At 57.0% G+C, this 19,997-nt stretch overlaps 3 protein-coding genes across 18 annotated transcripts; 2 read left to right on the top strand and 1 right to left on the bottom strand.

Annotated features, from left to right (window-relative positions):
• Positions 1-21: 21 nt before the first annotated feature.
• On the bottom strand, positions 22-6,297 carry CCDC159 (coiled-coil domain containing 159). 10 transcript variants are annotated; one of them, XM_042978216.1, is made up of 13 exons: positions 6,182-6,271; positions 4,652-4,767; positions 4,317-4,540; positions 3,317-3,350; positions 2,926-3,014; positions 2,753-2,834; positions 2,359-2,566; positions 1,652-1,737; positions 1,497-1,573; positions 1,028-1,149; positions 718-800; positions 247-360; positions 22-93 (listed from the first exon to the last, which is right to left on the bottom strand). In XM_042978216.1, exons 1-13 carry the CDS (start codon positions 6,190-6,192, stop codon positions 89-91), a joined length of 1,251 nt encoding a protein of 416 aa, XP_042834150.1. In that variant the 5' UTR covers positions 6,193-6,271; the 3' UTR covers positions 22-88. The 10 variants fall into 10 exon arrangements, with proteins under 10 accessions (XP_042834150.1, XP_042834156.1, XP_042834154.1 ...); XM_042978222.1 differs by having other exon boundaries at positions 718-747; XM_042978220.1 differs by having other exon boundaries at positions 1,652-1,719.
• A 25-nt stretch (positions 6,298-6,322) lies between these two features.
• TMEM205 (transmembrane protein 205) lies at positions 6,323-8,912 on the top strand. 7 transcript variants are annotated; one of them, XM_042978229.1, is made up of 4 exons: positions 6,323-6,397; positions 7,153-7,261; positions 7,372-7,535; positions 8,547-8,912. In XM_042978229.1, exons 2-4 carry the CDS (start codon positions 7,162-7,164, stop codon positions 8,850-8,852), a joined length of 570 nt encoding a protein of 189 aa, XP_042834163.1. In that variant the 5' UTR covers positions 6,323-6,397; positions 7,153-7,161; the 3' UTR covers positions 8,853-8,912. The 7 variants fall into 7 exon arrangements, with proteins under 7 accessions (XP_042834163.1, XP_042834161.1, XP_007079371.2 ...); XM_042978227.1 differs by having other exon boundaries at positions 6,358-6,436; XM_007079309.3 differs by lacking the exon at positions 6,323-6,397 and adding an exon at positions 6,450-6,593.
• Positions 8,913-10,098: 1,186 nt separating this feature from the next.
• RAB3D (RAB3D, member RAS oncogene family) lies at positions 10,099-18,955 on the top strand. Its single transcript, XM_042978209.1, has 5 exons — positions 10,099-10,259; positions 11,629-11,895; positions 12,640-12,758; positions 12,847-12,971; positions 18,099-18,955. Exons 2-5 carry the CDS (start codon positions 11,668-11,670, stop codon positions 18,284-18,286), a joined length of 660 nt encoding a protein of 219 aa, XP_042834143.1. The 5' UTR covers positions 10,099-10,259; positions 11,629-11,667; the 3' UTR covers positions 18,287-18,955.
• The last annotated feature ends 1,042 nt before the right edge of the window (positions 18,956-19,997 follow it).

The following is a 19,997-nucleotide window of genomic DNA, read 5'->3' as shown; positions in this document are numbered from 1 at the left end:
CAGCAGGAGCAAGTCCACAGGTGGAAGAAGGTCTTGGCTAGTTTATTTTCTCTCTGGAGGGGTCTTCAGGGAGAGCAGTCCCGGCTGCTCAGGCTGTGGAGAGAGAGTAGGGTCAGGGCCCGGCTTAGCCCAGAGGACCTCAGGGCTGGAGGTCAGGGAGCCGATGCCCCGGTTGGGAGCTGGGAGGGTCCATTCCAGGGGGGGCCAAGAGGGGAAGGGTGGGGTGAGGCAAGGGGGGATCCGCACCAGGTGGGAAGGAGTGGCTCTTGTTGAACGGTGGCTGGGAAGGGTTCTGGTCTGAGTCTGAGTCCGAGTCCCAGGAGGGGAACAGAGGGCTCAGGCATCGGTGCCCCTTGTAGCCTGCAGGAGGGGCAGGTGCAATTCTGGCCTTTTACCCACGAGCCCTGAATGTGACCCTTGAGTGGCATCATGATCAGGGGCCAGTGGCCCTTGATTATGCCACTTGAATGTGAGCCAACGCGATACCAAAGTATGACCTCAGTGACCCCTGAATTTTACCCCACTGATCTTTTAAAAAGATCCCAGTGACCCTGAGTGACCCCTGGATGGAAATCCTTAATACGACCCTAGAACAAGATCCAACAGATGTGGCCCCTGAACGCGGCCTCTGAACGTGACCTCTATGTGTGTAACTGGAGAAGGAACCCCCCACACCTGCCCCCCCCCCGCCCCAGAGGGCATCTCATCCCCCCTCACCCCTGAGGTTCCAGTCCCTGGGGGAGCCCCCTGCGGACATGGTGAAGCCATCAAAGGAGTTCTGCAGCAAGTGCACGGCGGACCTGCAGGGAGATGGGGAGGTGGGGGCCCTGGCGGACTCCAGGCTGCTCAGGGCTGGGGCAGGAGGGCCACGGTGGGGACACGGGTAGAGGTGAGTCCTGGGAGGAGAGGGACGTCTGGACTCAGGTGGGTTCCGGGTTCTGGTGGTCGCTGCTTGATCTGACTGGTGGGAGGGCAGGGGGGGCGGTGAGGGTCAGGAGTCAGAGGTTAGGTGGGAGCAGGGCGTCACCATATGTCACTCAGCTCCTTTTGGAGGTCACCCCTCCAGGAGCCACTGCCTCCTGGTGGCATCTCCTCAGTCTCCGGCCAGTCGGAGGTCTCATGCCTCTGCTGCTTCATCTTGGTCAGGACCTGGGGCCGAGGTGGGGGTGGGGGGCGGGGGATGTTAGTTAGTACAATAATACTAACAACGACCATGGTGAAAAACGCTCACTGTGTGTTACACGTCAGGCTGCCCTCAAAGTGTTTAACAGTCGGTTCACGCAGCTACTCCTTCAGGTAGGGATGGACTGTTATGCCCATTATATGGATGGGGAAACTGAGGCCCAGAGAGATGAAGTGGTTTGACCACAGTCACAGAGCAGTAAGTGGCAGAGCTGAGATTTGAACCCAGACCTTCCAGCCCCAGTCCTATGGAGGAGGCCGACAGAGATTCCCCCTGCCCCCAACTCCCACAGGGTCCCGTCCTCTCCGCTCACCTTGCGGCACTTCACCTGTGTCTTCTGCACCTTCTGGATGTTCATCAGGTTCTCCGTGATCTCGTCCTCCTGAGCCTCTGTAGGGGGGAGGGGACTCAGGGGGGCCAGAGCTGCAGAAGGACCCCCCCTCCTGGCTGTGGGCTCCGGGCACTCACGGAGCTTCTGATAGATGAAGGTCACCTCCTCCCGCACCAGTTCCAGCTCCTCCCACAGGAACTTCTTGCTGAGGGGACAGTGCAGCCTAGACCCACAGTCCCTGCTCAGCCTTCGGCCTCCTATTCCCTGGCCTTCTGCCCTCCCGTTTGCCCGCCTGACTCCTCAAGCCTCCAGCTCCCATGTTCCCATCTGGTCAACCACCCCCCCACACCCCCCAGGGTCTGCCCCTTCCCGCAACCTGCCAGCCCACTTGGCCCCTCCTACGGCTACTCCCCCACCACCTCCAATCCTTCCCCCTCGTCCTCGCCTCCTGACCTCCGGCCTCCCGTTGCCTCAGCCTCTTGCTGCCTGGCCTCCGTCTCCCGCCTTCTGCCCCTCTGGCCTCCCATACCCTACTCCCATACCCTCAGCCTCTCCTCCCTCCGGTTTCCCAGGTCACCTCCAGTTTCCTGATCCCCTGCTCTCTCTCCCCATCCCATCTCCAGCTTCCTGTCTTCCCTGCCTTCTGGCCTCCAGCTTCCCACACACCCCTCCCCCCCCTCATTGCTTCACTGCCTCCTCATCCCCTCGTCTGTTCTCCAAGCCTTCCAGAGTCCTAGTCCCCCTTACTCAGGCCTCTCCCACCCGCCTCATCCCACCTTCGGTTCCTTCTCCCTGAGCCTCCCCCCCACAGCCATCTCCCACCTGCCCTCCTGACGATGCCCACCTGTCCCGGATCTCCTGGGCCAGCAGCTGCAGACAGCGAGTGGTGCGGGCCCTCTCTACCTCCTCACCGTCACGCAGGGTCCTCTGTAGCCCTTGCAGGCCTTGAGCCAGGGCCCCATACAGCTCCTGCCGTCCCTGCTCCGCGCCCCACCTGTGTCGCTCCTTCTCTGCCTGGCGGCTCATGGGGCTCAGCACCTCTGCAGATGAGACTGGGATCTTGACTGAGCCCCATCCACGCCTGCGCCCAGCTTTGAACCCAGCTTGCCCTATCGCCGGCCAGACCCTGACCCTGACCCTGACCCTAGACTCGCCCAACTTCTTTCACCTTGGGCTAACCCAGCTGACCTCAACAGGACCAGCCCCCAGCCTGACTTTGACCCTTGGCCAGTCCTCACCTTCAAGCTGTTGGATCTTGATTTGCTGCAGGCAGCTCTCCTTCTCCAACATGGTCACGGAGTGGTTTAGGAACTCGAAAGCCTGCGAGGAAGAGGTGGGGCTTGGGGACAGGGGCAGGGAGCGGGAGAACAGGGCCAGAGGTTGCTGAGGGCGGGGCAGAGGTGGCTCACACCTTGGTCTGGGCCTGTAGCTGGCTCTTGAGTGACTCCAGCTCGCATCGCAGGTGCTTCTGGGAGTCAGGGATCATCATGGTGGACTTAACTATGAGCAGAGGTAAGAGTCAGCCAAGGCCAGGAGGGGTGGGGGCGGGCAAGGTGGGGTCAGGGGTCAGCAGAAACTCAGGGGAGAGCGAGGGGCAGGGGCAAAGTAAAGAGCTAGGGTCTGTGGAGGCTGAGGTAGAGAGGCAGGCGTGCGGGACAAGGTCAGGGGCAAAACTCCAGCTGATGCTGGGGCAGGGATAAGTGGGCAGCAATGGCGTGGCTCCTCCCAGGCCAGGGCAGAGGGTGGAGGTAGGACCTGGCAGATCTTCCACACACGGTCGTGTTGGGAGAGAGGTTTCTCACCTTTGACTTTGGGAGAGCTGGCCTCCAAGGGCTTCTAGGAAACAGGGACATGAGGGCAGTAGAAATTCATCTCTGTGTTTCTCCTTGCTCACCCCAACCCATTGTGTGTGGGGCTGGGCGTGAATTGGGTCTGCTGAGTGCTGGGTGTCCCGGACCCTGCGTGCAGGCAAAGCTGCCTCTATGCACCTGTGCGCACCACCGCCCACCCCACCCCCACCCCCCGACCGGCCCACACACGGTCAGAGGTATACTTGTGTGGCTTGTCCCCTACTTGCGCACGCCCGGGGGCTGCCCCTGTATGGCAGCACACGCCTGCAGAGCCCCGTCCCTGGCTTGGGCTCAGGCAACGGCCCTCCTCCTTAGGGGGAAATGACATAGGCCATGCCTGTGGGGAGCTCCAGCAGCCCCGAAGCACAACCACGCACGATCATTGAAACACAGCTACAGCCACACAAGCTCGGACACAGCCATGCCCGCCAGGTGGTAAAACCCAGGGCATCCACCCGCCTCCATCTCAGATGCATGACCACAACCACCACCATAGACACAATCAGACAAGACCCCACAAAGAAACAATCGTGCGTCCCTTCCATTCATCCCTTCATCCACTCATTTAAGACATTTTTTGGGGCGCCTGGGTGGCTCAGTCGGTTGAGGGTCCGACTTTGGCTCGGGTCATGATCTCGCGGTCTGTGAGTTCGAGCCCCGTGTCGGGCTCTGTGCTGACAGCTCAGAGCCTGGAGCCTGCTTCGGATTGTCTCCCGCTCTCTCTGCCCCTCCCCCACTCATCCTCTGTCTTTCTCTGTCTCAGAAATAAATAAACATTAAAAAAAAAAAAAGACATTTTTAGTGTGGGCCGGCTGAGCACCGGGTGCTGTTCTGGGTGCTGAAGACACACATCTTGAGGAGGACCCCTCCCCCTCCCCCATGGCTCCCTCCCTAAGTCCCGGAGCAGTAGACTGTGGTGTGGCCAGGAGGGGTTTCCCCGGGTGGGGGTGACCTTAGCGACGCTGTGATGCCTCTTCAGGTCCTGGTCATTACACTGCTCCTGTGAGTCTGGGGTCTGGATGAGAGGAGACCCACACAACTGAGGCCCTGAGTCCCTCCCAGGCCTCCAGTCTATACTCCGCACTGTGTTCTCAGAAGCAGCTGGCCCCAAGATCTCTGGCTCTGGGGTCCTGGACCAGTGAATTGTATAGTCCAAGGTCTTGTCTGAGGAAGAGTCTGAACAGAGGGTGGGGGTGGGAGAATGAGGGGGTGAGGGCTTTCTGGGGCCAACCCAGAGCCCTCCAGCCCCTCCCAGCTCCCCAGCCCTAGGGAAGTGCCTCAACAAACCCCAGTACTTGTCACACTTCCTGTTAGCAGGCACACACACGTTGGAGGGCAAGGGAGATGAGGAGCAGGGCAGAGAGTAGTCAGGGTCCTGGGGTAGGCCAGCCAGGAGAGGGTCGCTTCAACAAGGGGGGGACAGGGGGCTGCCCTGAGACCAGCCCCCATGTTCTGACACCCCCAGACCTTCCCTAATACCCCAGAGAGGCCTCAGCCCTGAACCCAAGGCCTCCCAGTTATGGCAGGAGCAGAAGCTGGATGAAAGATGATCCCAGCCCCAGGCATTGGCTGGGTAGTGAGAAGGATCCAGAAGACCCCCCACAGGAGAAAGTGAGGCCTCGGAAGAGCCTAAAAGCAAAAAAGGATCTTGGCATTGGGCACTAAAGGAAGGGCATTCCCGGCAGGGAAGAGCGTGTTCCAAAAGCATGGAGGTGTGGAACCGCGTGCTCTGTGCTGGTAAATTCAGGATGGCTAAGGTAGGGTCCAAGAGGAAGTGGGAGGTTAGCAGGGCAGCTCAAGCAAGGCGCTGAAAGCCAAGCAGGGCAGTTTAAAAACACAACTCTCGGTCTCACATTCATGCCCCCTGTTCAACATTCCAGTGTTGTCAGGGCTGGTACAGATGGAGACCTGGGGCAGATCTGCCTGGAAAAACTCGCAGGTGAAAGGCATTCTGTCCTGAGTCACATTCAGCCAAAAAGCCCACACTCTAGGGCTTTTCCTTCTGCCCTTGCTGGGCTGGCTGGTGCCCTTCCTCTGGCCCAGTCCTCCTAAAAGACTCCTCTATGCCCTTCACAACTCTACTCAGCATTTGCTTTGTAAAATCTTCCTTAGTCTTTTTTTTTTTTTTTTTTTTAAGCTCATATTTTCTGAGCACCGCACTGAGTGCTGGGCACCACCATAAGCACTCACTGGGTCTTTATACCCATTTTGCGATATAGGAGCTTTTCTTCTGCCTGAAATGTTCTAGGCTACCCCTTCAAGAATCACTGTCTCGGGAGGCCCGCACTTCCAGAGGCAGCAGAGCATGATGATTAAGCGAGGAGACTCTCCAGCTGGGTGGCCTGGGTTCGAATCCTAGCTCTGCCCCTTCCTGGCTGTGTGATGTTGGAGAGTTATTGAACCTCTCTCCATGACTCGGCGTCCCCAGCTATAAAAATGGGATGTCATACTATCCACCTTGCTGGGTTATTGTGATTAAGTAAATTAATCTATGCCAGTGCCTGACATACAGTAGTGGGCAACTGTCCTCCCACGTCACGCTGAGAACCTGGGAAACCATAGGAGCCCTGGGAGGCTTGAAGGGAAAAAGGAAAGATGCATTTCTGAGCCCCAACTGCGGGCAGGTCCCCAGTCGAGCCCCCCTCCCTTCCCCATAACCTTCCTCCTACCCCTCCCACATCATCTGTTTCTCCTGCTGTCTCCGGGAGAATTCTTGGGGGAAGGGGGCGGGGTCATTAGCCTGAGCCCCGCCCTCCGGACCGAGAATCCTGCGCCCTCCTGGCTCCCTACCCCCTTCCACCCCCACCTACCACATACCACCTGCTCATGCTCTCCCCTCAGGGACCGCAAAGCCAGTCCCCAGCTGTGACGCTGAAATTTGATCCCGTGGGGACACCATCGCATTAAAACGCGCAAAGCCTAAAGGTAGAGTCACAGAGAGGGGTGTGGCTGACATTTTAGCTCCGCCCCCTCCGATGCAGCCAAAGACCTCATTGGCGCCTTCCTGCTTCCGCCGATCTTAGGAGCCGCGGTGTAATTGGATAAAATCTAGTCGACGGGGCGGGATTCCAGGCTGGTTTCCGCTAATCGATTAGTCAATATCCAAGAGGGTGGTGCGGGGGGCGGCAGATCTAAGATCCAATTGGCTTCGGACTTCTCTGGGAGGCGGGATGAATTCTTGAGAGGTGGCTGACGAGGTCTGCGGGCCACCTAGGAGCGCGGGAGTGAGGTAGCAAGCCCAGGCCACCTGCCCTACGAGATACGGCCTGGGTGCCTCTGTTCTCGGACTCCTGGGTGCTGCGGGTTGAGGTCTGGGTGCAGTGGTAGGGTCGGTGTCCTCGGGATGAGATTTGAGGTTTCCCAGGATTCGACGGGATCTCCGGGGGTGCTATGGGGATCTTCGTAGTGATATCCGGGATCCTGAGATGAGAACAGGGGTCTTTACTGTCACAATTAGGTCCCTGAGCTGATTGGGGGGAATCACTAGGAAGACCTCTGAATACCCAGGGCTGTGAATTTGTACTCCTGGGCCTAACTGAAATTTTCAGCTTTCGGAGGCGGCGTGGATGCTGGGGTCCAGAGAGCCTGAGATCTTGAAGGCTGACATTTGGAGAGATGGGGTTGGAGGTTGTCACAGGACTGTTCTGGGTCCTCCCCACTCCCATTCCCCGGGCTGGTATCCCTTGATCTCTGCTGGGTTGGCGGTGACCCTGGCCTTGAGCAGGCTCACAGGCTGAAGGCCATGGGGCAAAGGTAAAATTCTGAGCCACCCGGTGCCTCTTTCCCAGGCCTGCAGGATGGAGGAAAATGGGAATCCAGGAAGCCTGATTAAGATGGTCCATCTACTGGTCTTGTCAGGGGCCTGGGGCATGCAAATGTGGGTGACCTTCGTCTCAGGTAGGCACCCTCCACCTGGACATCATGGGTGCCCGGGGTGGAGACAGGAATTGGGGGGGGGGGGGACCTGGAACCGTCCTAACAGGAGTGTGGTCCCTTGTACCCCACAGGCTTCCTGCTTTTCCGGAGCCTGCCCCGACATACCTTTGGCCTCGTGCAGAGCAAACTCTTCCCTTTCTACTTTCACATCTCCATGGGCTGTGCCTTCATCAACCTCTGCATCTTGGCTCCACAACATGCCTGGGCTCAGCTCACATTCTGGGAAGCCAGCCAGGTATGCGGGCTTGGGCTCCACTGCCCTCTGGAGACTCGTTCCCAAGACCCCACTGAGCACCTATGGCTATACCTTTGTGAGAACTAAAAACAAAAACAAAAACAAAAAACAAGCATCTGCACCTTCCTGGTGGGTACAAAGCTGGGCTCTGGACACCCTTGAGCAGTGCACAGCCTGCACAACCATCACTAGTAGCCCTGTCTATCCCCCAGCGTCTCTCTGCTGGCTGCTGCTCCCTCTCTTTTCCCTGGCTAGGCCTGTGGCCAAGTTGTGGTGACTCAGCTGGGTTGGGGCAGTGACCCCAGCTCATTGTTTAAAAACCAGCCCGACTGGGAATTTACAGTTCCCCACTCCCATCCACACTTTTTCCCAGCCACCAGGCAGGGAACCGTCTCTGCATCTCATATTTCTCTATCCTGCCCTCCCCCTGCCCCCCCATTATGTTCCGCAGCTGTAGGCAGGTGAGGCCTGACAAAGGTTTCCAGAATAATCCCACTGAGACAGGGCAGGACTATCTGTGACTAGAACTTACAGGACTTTCGCTTCGCTCCCTGTGGGCCCAGTCTCGGCTTCTGGAGTCTGGGCGGGGTTCACAGAGGAGATGGACCCCGTCTTAGTCTCTCTTTGGGGGGGGAGGGTTATGGTGTTCTGTCTCTGTTTGGGAAAGAGAGGTTCTGCCCTGAGATGCCCCCAGTTTGGGGGAACAGGAAGGGAGGAGACAAGGCTGTGTTGTGGAAACTTCCAGTCTGGGTATCAGAGGAGGAGAGGCTCAGAAGGTGTTGGGGGGAACAGAGGAGACAGTGATAGAGCCTTTCCTTAGGAGCTGCTGGCCTCAAGGGTTTGAGAGCCAGAGCTCTGTTTGGGGCCTCTAGACTGGGTTCGGGGAAGGAGAGGGAGGCCTTCGCTTTGACCTAATGCTGTCTCCCACCCCCCTCTGGGCTTCTAAGGACGCAGGGGGACCCCTCCTGCCTCCTGTGCATGACTCACCTTGTCCTTCCACCACCCCGCCAGCTCTTCCTGCTGTTCCTGAGCCTCACGCTGTCCACCGTCAACGCCCGCTGGCTAGAGCCCCGCACCACGGCCGCCATGTGGGCCCTGCACGCGGTGGAGAAGGAGCGGGGCCTGGGCGGGGAGGTGCCCGGCAGCCACCAGGGCCCCGACCCCTACCGCCAGCTGCGGGGACAGGACCCCAAGTACGGTGTCCTCCGCCAGATCTTTTTCCGCTACCACGGCCTGTCCTCCGTGTGCAACCTGGGCTGCGTCCTGAGCAACGGGCTGTGTCTGGCGGGCCTCGCCCTGGGCCTCAGTAGCCTGTAGCACCCGCTGCCTCTCTGGCCCTGCTGAGGGCCCCGGTGTCAATAAACACTTCTTTGGAAACGGCTGCTGTCATTTTTCTCCCAACCGGAAAGCTGGCAGGGGGGGGGCCAGGGTAGAGCCTCGCTGCCTCCTTCACGTGGCCTGATGATTCGGGATGTTACCATCACAGCCCCCAAGCTCTTCCCATAACAGGGCCCATTGACTGGGCTCTTCCGTGTGCCGGACACGGCGCCGACCGTTGCACAAACCGTGTCTTATTGTAACAATGGCTGGTTCTGATCCCTAGGGAACAATCGTATTTCCCACCCCCTCCCCCGACATCGGGGACGGCCACAGGACTTGCCAAAGCCACGGAAATGTGAAGAGTCACGGGCGTGGGAGCCCGTGCACGGTTAGCCACATTTTCCCCTTCACCACAATGACCAGGGTGAGTGAGAAGCACGCTTTGGATGTTGAGTGCCATGGAGATTTGGGGACTGCTTGTCACTGATCCCACGAGGCCCTTCCTGAATCGTGCATGCCCGACCCACTCGTGATAGCCCTGAGAGGGAGCTACTACTGTTCCTGGAAGCAACAGGGGACCCGGAGAAGTGGCTTCAGGTGCAGTTACTGGGGTATGGATCCCAGCAAAGCCTGCAGATCCTCTCATGGCTTGAAGAAAAACTCTGGGGCCTCGGCTGGGCCTGGATGCCAAGTGTGTCCCGCAAGGGACTGCCGGGCTCTGAACCTCCATTTCCTTATCTGTAAAAGGTTTTAATTCTAAGGGCCCGGAAGTGTATTTCGCAGGGACTAGCCGGCCTTAGGGTCAGGCTTTGCACTTTACAAACACTGTCTCGGATCAGAGCCTTCACGCAGCGCTGTGCGGTAGGGACTCTTGTTATGGACCCCTGGACGGTTGGGGAACCAGGCCCGCGGGGTTAAGGAACACGTCCAAAGTGGAACAGAACTAGACATTGATGGAGCGGGGATTCGAACCCGACTCCAGAATCCACGCTCTTCCCTTCTGTGCACGTAGTAGGCGCTCTACATATAGTCAGGAAAAACGAGAAGTTTATTGGTGACGGGAGGGCTCTAGACTGCTCCAAGCCTAGGGCCGCTTCCAGCCTCTGCTACCCCCTCCCCGCCGCCTCACGGCCCCGGCTTTTACAAGCCCCGCCCCGGACTCGGCCCCGCCCCGCCCTCTCCGGGGAGCGGCCCCTCCTCCCCCGCCTGGGCGGAGCCGGCGCGGGATCCGGGTGGCTGCGGGCAGCGGCGGTGGCAGCGGCGGCGGCTTGAGGGGTCGGCGTCGGGGCGGGGGCCGGGCCGCAGCGAGTTCGGAGGACGAACGCCCGCGGGTAGCGCCTCCGCCACGCGAGGTGACCCCTTCGGAGGGAGCGTAGCCTGCCCCGTACATCCGCTTCCCAGCAGGTCTGGGGTCCGGGGGTTAGAGGGAGGGCCCGGGGCCCCGGGAACAAAGGCGAACGGAGGGGGAACGCCTCTTCCCTCGCCCCCACCCAGCTGGGCTCCCCGGGGAGCGCTAGTGGGGCGCGGGCGGGGCGGAGAGTCCAGCTGGGAACCGGAGATGGGACCATATGGTGATGGGAGGAAGCTCCTGAGCCCCCCTGCACCGGCGGGGGCGCCCCGAATCCAGCAGAGGGACAAGGCCGGGCCCTCCGGGGACCCCCATCTAGTGCCAGGCGTGAGCGAGGGTGGGCGGATGGTCAGGAAGAGGTGGCACAGGCTGACAGGTGGGCTGGGGCTGGGGGGTGGGGTAAGGGCCCCAGCCTGGCGGCCCTGCCCAGCATGGGGAAAGGTTTCCTGCCACTTGTCTTCCCCTCCTCGAACTCGTTCTCCCGGAACACCGGGTGGGGCCCCGAGGGCTGGGCAGGAAAGCGCACAGGTTCGGTCCTCTTTTAAAATGGAAAAAAGCCCCACAGGCAGTTGAGAAATAGCTTTGCTAAGGGTTCCTACGCCCGGGTGCCTTCCTTTCAACCAGGCCTCCTGGATCGCCTCCTTGTGTAGCTCAGGGAGTAGCCATAGACAGCTGGGGAAACTGAGGCCTAGGGAGGCAGTGAGGGCTGAGGGAGGGTCCCTGACGCAGCTGAAGCAGCCCAGCTGTGGGGACAGATTGCCAGGAAAGGCAGGATCAGGGGTGGAGGGGTGGTGGTAGGGTTCTTATTGTGTGGCTTCCTTGGAGTTGGGGACTGTCACTGCAGCCTCTGCAGGCTGGGGCTGGGGCCCGGGTGAGTCAGCCCTGCCCCGAGGGAGACGGGCCCACCCCTTTGACAAACAGAAGGTGGCAGTACCCATTTGGGGGTAGATCTGGGCTTTAAGCCTGGACTGTGTCCGCTGAAATCCCCCCTCCCCGTGGAGGTCAGGGAGGGGGTTAAACCCAGCTTTGGAGGGGGGTGTCACGGCAGGTGTCCCTGCCAAAGTCAACACCCAGGCCCGGGAGCGGGGCGGGGGGGGGGGGGGCTCTATCCACCAGCTGGCAGCCCCCCCCTCCCCCCCATCTCACACCTGGGCCCAGCCAGCTGCTCACTGTGGGGCAAAGTCCACACCTGCGCCTTCTGCAGGGTCTGGTTCCTCAGTGGCCACAGGAGGCACTCCATGTGCCCCCTACAACCTGGGCCCTTGCACTTGATAAACGTCCCCATTTTCCAGACGAGGACACTGAGGCCCATGGACAGCAAGTGACGCGTCAGAGGCCGCTTAGCCTCCAAGTGGCAGAGGGAGGATTTGAATCCAGGTCCGGTGTATACACCGCAGCCATTCCTGGTGTTTTATTGTTCTGCAGGGCGACAGCCCTTCCGCCCCCAGCAGGCTCTCTGCCAAGATGGCATCGGCCGGAGACCCCCCCACAGGCCCACGGGATGCAGCAGACCAGAACTTCGACTACATGTTTAAGCTGCTACTTATCGGCAACAGCAGCGTGGGCAAGACGTCCTTCCTGTTCCGCTACGCGGACGACTCCTTCACACCTGCCTTCGTCAGCACCGTGGGCATTGACTTCAAGGTCAAGACGGTCTATCGCCATGACAAGAGGATCAAGCTGCAGATCTGGGTGGGCCGGGCGGCTGCTGTGGGTCTGTGGCGAAGGACAGGAGTCTGTCTGCGGGCCGGGAGGGCCTGGGGTTCCTCTGAGGACGTCCATGATAGGGTGTGGGGCTGTGGGGAGGGGTCCAGGGTTGGGGAGGGGGCTTGGGGTAGAGGCGAAGAGGAGGGGGATAGTATCTATGAGATGAATGTGGGAGGCCGGACCCCGGTGCCAGGCTGAGTCAACAGGGAGCCGTTGCTCGACCCGGTCTCAGCCTGGCACCGGGGTCCGGCCTCCCACAGATGAATTCATCAAGATGAGGGGGGTAGGCCCTGCCCTGCGGGGTCTAAGGGGCAGACAGTGCCAATCCAAGGCAGGTTAGATGTCCTGGTGACCAGCGGGGCAGAGGTTTGGGTACCATCGCAGGGGCACACCCAGGGTCCCCCCGCTGAGCCTCTGCGCTCTTCGGAGATGCTCTCCCTCCCAGCGAGGCTGCTGGTGATGATTGTCATGGTATTGAGCCCCGGGGTGTGTGCGTCAAGATGGCGCTCTCTGACCCTGGTCGCCACGTTGGTCTTGGAGACGAGGTCGAGGGAGCTTACGAGTCTGTGGGAGGCACTGACGTCTCAGACTGGCAATTCCTCAGGGGCAGGGCCACGTCTTCCGGCAGACCGGGGCTATGAGCACGGGGCGGTGCCCCGCTTGGGACCCTGCGGGGGTGGGGTGGGGAGCAGAGTAGCACCTAGCCGCCTGACCCTGCTGTGGTCCTAGGACACGGCGGGCCAGGAGCGCTACCGCACGATCACCACGGCCTACTACCGCGGCGCCATGGGCTTCCTGCTCATGTATGATGTTGCCAACCAGGAGTCCTTCACCGCTGTGCAGGACTGGTGAGTGCTTGCTGACCACTGACACCCTGACCTTCGCCCTCTCCCCCTGACCCTCAATCTCTAGCCTAATGGCCCTCGCACTCCACAGGGCCACTCAGATCAAGACCTACTCCTGGGACAACGCGCAGGTCATCCTCGTGGGGAACAAGTGCGACCTGGAGGATGAGCGTGTTGTGCCTACTGAGGACGGCCGGAGGCTCGCTGATGACCTTGGTTAGTGCCCAGCCTGGGCCCCAGGCCCCGGACCCCTCAGACCAAACCCCAGTCCCCGCCCTTGGGTTCCAGGTCCAACCGCAGTCAGCAACCCTTTGCCCTTTGAGGATCTGCTAGGAAAAATAGCCATATGTTAAATGAAACTAAATGCGCATTTCATTTCAGAGAATTCAGTTACAGGTATTCCCCACCTCCCTGCCGCAAAACACTCCTGGAAATGTATCCTACAAACATCCCACGCGTGTGGGAAGTGGCAAGGATATTGAGTCACAGCGCTGTTGGCAGGAGGGGAACCTCGGTAACCTTTTAAATGTCTCACGGTGGGGGAAGCAGCCAAACATAAAGTATAGTCATGTTGTGGAATACAACACAGCTGTGAAAAAGGGCGAGCACTTTCCTTATGCTCTGCTCTGGCAAGATCTCTGGGCTATATGCTTACTGTGGAAAAATGGGCTTGGCTGCTTCCTTTAGTCGGCGGCTCAGCAAGTGTTGTTGTTGTCATTTTTTATCTTTACTTATCTATTTTTTACATTTTATTTAATGTTTATTTATTCTTGAAAGAGAGAGAGAGAGAGAGAGACAGAGTGTGAGCAGGGGAGGGGCAGAGAGAGAGGGAGACACAGAATTCGAAGCAGGCTCCAGGCTCCAAGCTGTCAGCTCAGAGCCCGTCACGGGGCTTGAACTCCCGAACCGCGAGATCATGACCAGAGCTGAAGTCAGATGCTTAACGGACTGAGCCACCCAGGTGTCCCTGTTTTTAATTTTTTAATGTTTTATTTATTTCTGAGAGAGAGAGGGAGACAGAGCGTGAGCAGGGGAGGGGCAGAGAGAGAGAGAGAGAGAGATAGGGAGACACAAAATCCCAAGCAGGCTCCAGACTCTGAGCGGTCAGCATAGAGCCCGACCCAGGGCTCTAACTCACGAACTGTGAGATCGTGACCTGAGCCGGAGTCTGATGCTTTAACTGACTGAGCCACCCAGGCGCCCCTTACGTAGGCTTCAAGCCCAGTGTGGAGCCCAGCACAGGGCTTAGACTCACAACCCTGAGAGATCATGACCTGAGCCGAAATCTAGACTTGGACACCTGAGCCATCCAGGTGCCCCATCAGCCAATCTTTTCTTAAAGGGCCAGATAGGAAGTATTTTCAGCCTTAGGGTCTCTGTCGCCCCTCAGCTCTGTTTGAAAGCTACCACAGAAAATAACTGAATGAGTGAGTCTGACCGTCATCGAAACTTTGTTTATAAAAATAGGCAATGGGCCAGATCTTGCCTGTGACTTAAAGTTTTCTGACCCCTGCATTAGTGTATAAAAAGGGTAAGAATAAGAATATATATTTATGTTTGCCTGAAGAAACTCCAGGAGGATACAAAAGGATCTAGTCACAGCAGTGATCTGTGTGTGTCCGAGAACTGGGGGCCAGGGTACTAGGATGGAAGGAGGGCTTTTTCAGCCTACCTTTTTGAATCGGGTAAATGGAAATTTAAGCTCAAAGGGAATCTGGCCTGGAGTATTCTAGTATTCTAAGCCCTGCCTAGGACTCCCGTTGCAGGAGACGGTGTGACCACTGTAGGGGAAGGTGGGTTAAGGACCCAGACTCAGGAGCTAGAATCCCATTATGCAACCCACTAGCGGTGTGACCTTGGACACATCGCCTCCCCTCTCTGTGCTTCCATTTCTCCATCTGGGAAACAGAGTGAAAACTGCCTACTTCCTAGCGCTGTTAGAAAGATGAAATAAGCCAACACCGGCCCCGTTTGAACGTTAACTCGTATTATTTCTCGATTGCTTTGTGCTCTTGTGTTGGTGACTTCAGCCCCCTGGGCCCGCACTCCCTCTTGTGTGAAGTGGATTTAATAACAGCCTCACCACGTCAAGTTGTCGCGGGGGTTAAATGAGTTACGACCTACGAAGCAGATATCACAGCCGGGCACGCACGTAGAATGTATCGGAATCTCAGCTAGCGTGATTGTGAACTATTATTGATGCTTTGTACAAAAAACTCTAGGCACCATATAACAACCTGCAAATCCTAAAGTAGTTACTATCTGGCCCTTTACAGAGAAAGGTCAGGGACCTTGGACTAGAACGGTTTTCTCTCTATCTCTCTCTCTTTTTAATTATAGCTCTGTCATTTTTAAATTTTTTTTAATGTTTATTTATTTTTGAGAGACACAGAGAAACTGAGCACAAGCGGGGTAGGGGCAGAGAGACAGAATCCGAAGCAGGCTCCAGACTCTGAGCTGTCAGCACAGAGCCCGATGTGGGGCTCGAACCCAGAAACCGTGAGATCATGACCTGAGCCGAAGTCAGACGCTTAACCGACTGAGCCACCTGGGCGCCCCTCTCTCTCTCTTTTTTTTTCTTCTTACCATCTGTTTGTTGGACAAACTGGGTCTTTGTTCTATGGAATATTTCCCATTTGAGATTTGCCTCTTTGCTCCCTCGCGGTATCATTTAACCTGCTCCTTTGTTCCCTGTGTTTTCTGGGAGCTCTGGCTTTGGCTCTCAATTGCAGGTATGCTGGGGAGTCAGCTTTTGCTGCTGGGGACTAGATCCCCAATTTGCCCGGAACCGGGAAAAATCAGCTATGACGCAGCCATGGGCTGGAACACTTGGGGATGTTGCCCACACCTTGCAGAGAACATCTAGTGGGGGGCGGGGGTGTCTGATCTGGCATTAAGTTTAAAATATTGACATACAGAGCAGGAGGCAGAATTTGACCCCAGTTTTGTAGGGAAAAGAATACACACACGGGGTACCTGGATGGCTCAGCGGTTAAGCGTCCGACTCTTGATTGCGGTTCAGGTCATGATCTCACGGTTCGTGAGTTCAAGCCCTGCGTCGGGCTCTGTGCTGACAGCGCGGACCCTGCTTGGGATTCTCTCCCTCTCTCTTCTCCCTGCCCCTCGCCTGCTTGCACTCTCTCTCTCGAAACTTAAAAGAATAAAAAAACTACACGCGCAAGCACGCACACACACGCACACATACCCCCTGCAGACCCAACCCCAATGATTGTGTATTTATGTTAAAAAAATATATAGCGGAAAGCTAAATATCAAGAGACCAATAGTAATTGTTTCTCAATGATAAAATCACAGGTAGCTTTTCTGTCTTGGTAGTTTTCAGGAGTTTCTAACTTCTTCAGTGGATTTCTCCACTGAATATTTATAATCAGAAAAAAAAAAAGTATTAAGAAAAAAAAAAACTAAGATTGTTTGAGACAGAGCTGCACGCAGATAAGGAAATGCCAGTCTTGCTTAGGAGGACAGTGGAGTGACACTTATGATCACGAGGCTTGGCGTAAGAGATCTGAGTTCATGCCCTGCCTCTGTCATTCGTTCGTTCATCCATTCATTCATTCATTCATTCAGCAAGTAGTTTCTGAGCACCTGCTCTGGGCCAGGCACCCGACGAGGCAGACAGAAATCCTGCCACCTTGGAGCTGGCCTTCCAGTAGCGGAGACGGATAGTAAATGGGTAATTACACACGTAATTACTTAATGACAATTACATTTTTATAGTGCGGCATGACAGGTGCTGGGAGAGAGGCCTGTTTGCCCGGTGCTGTATGCACACTATGGTAGATGTTTGAATCTCTGGCCCAACTTGGCAGGTGTGGTGGGTGAGGACATATCGGGGACCCCTAGGCAGAGCCTGAGCCAGCCTTCCGGGGTGCGGGAAGCCTTGTCATGTACATGTACGCCCTTATTTTTAGGTTGACAGCCGCTTTTTGTAGCCGAGGGACGACAGGCAAGTCCCCAAAGTATATTTACTACCTTCCATGTTTGGGAGGACAAGTTTCGTTTTGTTTTGTTTTTTGTTTTTCAAGTGTATTTATTTATTTTGAGAGAAAGAGAGAGGGAACAGGGGAGGGGCAGAGAGAGAAGGAGAGAGAGGATCCCAAGCAGGCTCCACACTGTCAGCACAGAGCCCGACGTGGGGCTCAAACCCCCGAACCGTGAGATCATGACCTGAGCCAAAAATCAAAAGTCGGATGCTTAACCGACTGAGCCACCCAGGTGCCCCAGGACAAGCTTTTTTAAAATGAGAGACAGGTATGCTGGTCACTCTGATGCTAAGAATATATTCAGGGACACTTGGCTGGCTCAGTTGGTAGAGCATGCGACTCTTGATCTTAGACTTGTAAGTTTGAACCCACGTTAGGTGTCGAGATTACTTTAAAAATAAAATCCTAAAAAAAAAAATCCTGGGGGGCCCGGGTGGCTCAGTCGCTTAAGCATCTGACTTCGGCTCAGGTCATGATCTCACGGTTCACGGATTCAAGCCCCGCATCGGACTCTGTGTCTCCCTCTCTCTCTGCCCCTCGCCCACTCATGCTCGGTCTCTCCGTTCCTCTAAAATGAATAAATGTTAAAAATATATATATATCAAGGACCCTCGTGTCCTCCTCCCCAGAAGGACTCAACCAGCGTGTCTTCCCTCCTGAGGCCCAAGGTGGGACCGTAGGGATATTTATCATCATTTATTTATTTAGATCTAAAATATGTGTTTCATGCTTATTAACTATCGTCATTTAAGCCAGGCGGCCTGGGTGTGAATCCCAGCTCTGCCATGTGATACCTTCGGATGAGTGGCTTTTCCTCTCTGTGCCTTGGTTTCCTCATTTGTAAAATAGACTCTAATAGCATGAACCTCAGAGCATCATGAAATGAGTCAGTTTGCAGAAAATGCTGAGAAAAGCGCTTGCCATAGTAAGGATAATGTCAGCACTGCTTATTATTATTATTATTATTATTATTATTATTTAGTATTATCCTTATTACCATCTTTAGCCCGTTCTGTGGGTCAAGAACGGTATGCATCGCATACACCCCACAGACCCCGGGAAACCTGCCGTTCCTTACGTGCCTGCTGGGCACCAGAACGTGCCACTGCTTTGTGACAAGGAGATTCTTAGAATAGTCCCCACGGGGGGGCTGCCGCCACAGGTCTTATCAGCATCGGCGTTGTTCCCATCCTACCGATGAGCAAACGGAGGCTTCGAGAGATCGAGGCGCTCAGCCAAGGTCCCACGGCTGCACGAAGGGCGGACCTGGGCTCGGAAGCCGTGCCTGGGTGATGCCACAGCCCGGGCTTACTGGTGTTCCCACCCTGTGTCCGTCCAGGTTTCGAGTTCTTTGAGGCCAGTGCCAAAGAGAACATCAACGTGAAGCAGGTCTTCGAGCGCCTGGTGGACGTCATCTGTGAGAAGATGAATGAGTCCCTAGAACCCAGCTCCAGCCCGGGCAGCAACGGGAAAGGCCCGGCCTTGGGGGACACCCCACCCCCCGAGCCCAGCGGCTGCAGCTGCTAGAGATGATCCCCAACCCCTGTCCGCCCCTTCCTGCCTCGGCAGGGACTGTGACTGAGGCATGAGCCACAAGGGCTGTTTCTAAGCTCAGGGCACCCCCTCCCCTCCCCCCAGCTGTCAGCCGCCCCGACTCCCGCATGGCTCGTCTTCTCGCCATGGCCGCCAACTTGCCCAAAGCAGCCTTATCATAAGCTCCAGACCCTGGGGACTCTGCACGGCAGGCGGGGTCCGGGGATGTTGACGTGCGCGAGCTTGCTGCTTTTCAGCCATTTCAATGGAGGGAGCAAGGGCGGCCTGGCCCACCCCGTCTGGAGGAGGGGCATCCACAGTGCCTTCTGGGTTAGAACTGTTGTTCTCGTCCATTCTGGGTTGGGCATTGCCTGGAATTCACAAGCTGGTTCGTTCGTCTTCTTCCTCCTGCGGTGTGAGTCCTCAGAGTTCACCCTCGGAGATGTGGAAGGCGACTCCTTTCTCAGGGTCCCCCGGGGTGGTCCCAAGCCTGCCCGTGAACCTCCTCACACCTCAAGCTTCCAAGGCGGGGAGGTGATTCTGGCCCGCACAGACCCTTCCCTTCTGGCCTGCAGATCGGCTGCCTGTGAACACAGTATTAAAGCAGGTTTTCCCATTGTAAAGAGACAGGAAGTCAGAGCCCCACCCCCCAGCACCCCCCCCCGCCCCCCCGCCGGCTTCAGGGACCCCAGAAGTGCCTTCTGAGCTTCCCCAGTATTCCACATCACCCACAACCCTGCCACCGTTTTACTCTATTCGCTGGATCTCTGATCCCTGGATTGAATCCTAGAACTATGGGCCGCATCAGGCTGGGCAGAGAATGGCCCAACCCTGGGTGTTCCTGCCTGCGACTTTTTGCCAGGAGTTAGCCTCAGAGCCGGGAGCCCCGGCCCTCCTGCCCATACCTGCCTCTCCCAGACCTCGTTTGGCCGGCGATGTTTTAAGCAAGGTCTTTCCACATCCTATATCTTGCTAGAAAAGGAAATTGAGCAATGTTCCTATAGCCTGCCCTTGCTGGCGGCTTGCCGACGGAAGGACTTGGGCTCTTCCCCATCAAGGACCCTTGAGGACCCAGAGTCCATTTCCTGAGTCACATCAGTGGTGGGGCCCAGTGATGTGACGCTTCCTACAAATGGAGGCGTCCCTCTAAGGGAGGCTTTGGGGTTGGGCAGAAGAGGCAAGAAGGCAGCGTTGTGCAATGGTTATTGCCACATGGGATTCGCAGATACAGCTCGGGAGGGGCAGGCTGATGGGGGTGGGCTGGAAATCAGTCTCCCCGGTTGACTGGGGTCCCCAGCCGGCAGGGAGGCTCCTGCTGGGAGGTTATGTGCAGTTGGAGGATCTACACCTTGACCTCCATCCCCCACCCCAACTCAGTGTCCCTCCTACCCCCCCCCCCCGAAGTCCGAACTCGGGTGGCATGGCACCTCTTTGGGCCCCGGCACACCAACTAACCTCCCATAACTTGACAGGCCCTGTGAGGATGGCCTGAACAGATGGTTCGTATTCCACTCCCAGCCCCTGACACCAAAATGACTTCCTGGAGCCTTAAAGATCTCAGCCTCCTCCTGCTGGAAGTTCGACTTAGCTCTTCCCTTTATAGAAGCCGTGGATTGAATTTCTTTCTAGAGGGCCCCGTTCTCGTCCCGTTGCCGAGGGCTGCCCTTAGAGCTTTCAAAGCGAGGGTAGCTTTGTAAGCCAACAC

This window comes from Panthera tigris, chromosome A2 (genome assembly GCF_018350195.1).
Source record: "Panthera tigris isolate Pti1 chromosome A2, P.tigris_Pti1_mat1.1, whole genome shotgun sequence".
Classification (NCBI taxonomy): domain Eukaryota; kingdom Metazoa; phylum Chordata; class Mammalia; order Carnivora; family Felidae; genus Panthera; species Panthera tigris.
This window is presented reverse-complemented; position numbering and strand designations above follow the sequence as displayed.

Excerpts from the sequence above, each read along its gene's own strand:
- CCDC159 (XM_042978216.1), bottom strand. Across the intron at positions 4,541-4,651 it reads GAAGTGTGACAAGTACTGGG|ACTCTTCCTCAGACAAGACC; the intron begins GTTTGTTGAGGC and ends CCCTCTGTTCAG. Across the intron at positions 2,835-2,925 it reads AGCTACAGGCCCAGACCAAG|GCTTTCGAGTTCCTAAACCA; the intron begins GTGTGAGCCACC and ends TCTTCCTCGCAG.
- TMEM205 (XM_007079308.3), top strand. Across the intron at positions 7,262-7,371 it reads GTGGGTGACCTTCGTCTCAG|GCTTCCTGCTTTTCCGGAGC; the intron begins GTAGGCACCCTC and ends TGTACCCCACAG. Across the intron at positions 7,536-8,546 it reads CATTCTGGGAAGCCAGCCAG|CTCTTCCTGCTGTTCCTGAG; the intron begins GTATGCGGGCTT and ends CCACCCCGCCAG.
- RAB3D (XM_042978209.1), top strand. The coding sequence starts at position 11,668 with ATGGCATCGGCCGGAGACCCCCCCACAGGCCCACGGGATGCAGCAGAC. Across the intron at positions 12,759-12,846 it reads TTCACCGCTGTGCAGGACTG|GGCCACTCAGATCAAGACCT; the intron begins GTGAGTGCTTGC and ends CGCACTCCACAG. Across the intron at positions 12,972-18,098 it reads GAGGCTCGCTGATGACCTTG|GTTTCGAGTTCTTTGAGGCC; the intron begins GTTAGTGCCCAG and ends GTGTCCGTCCAG.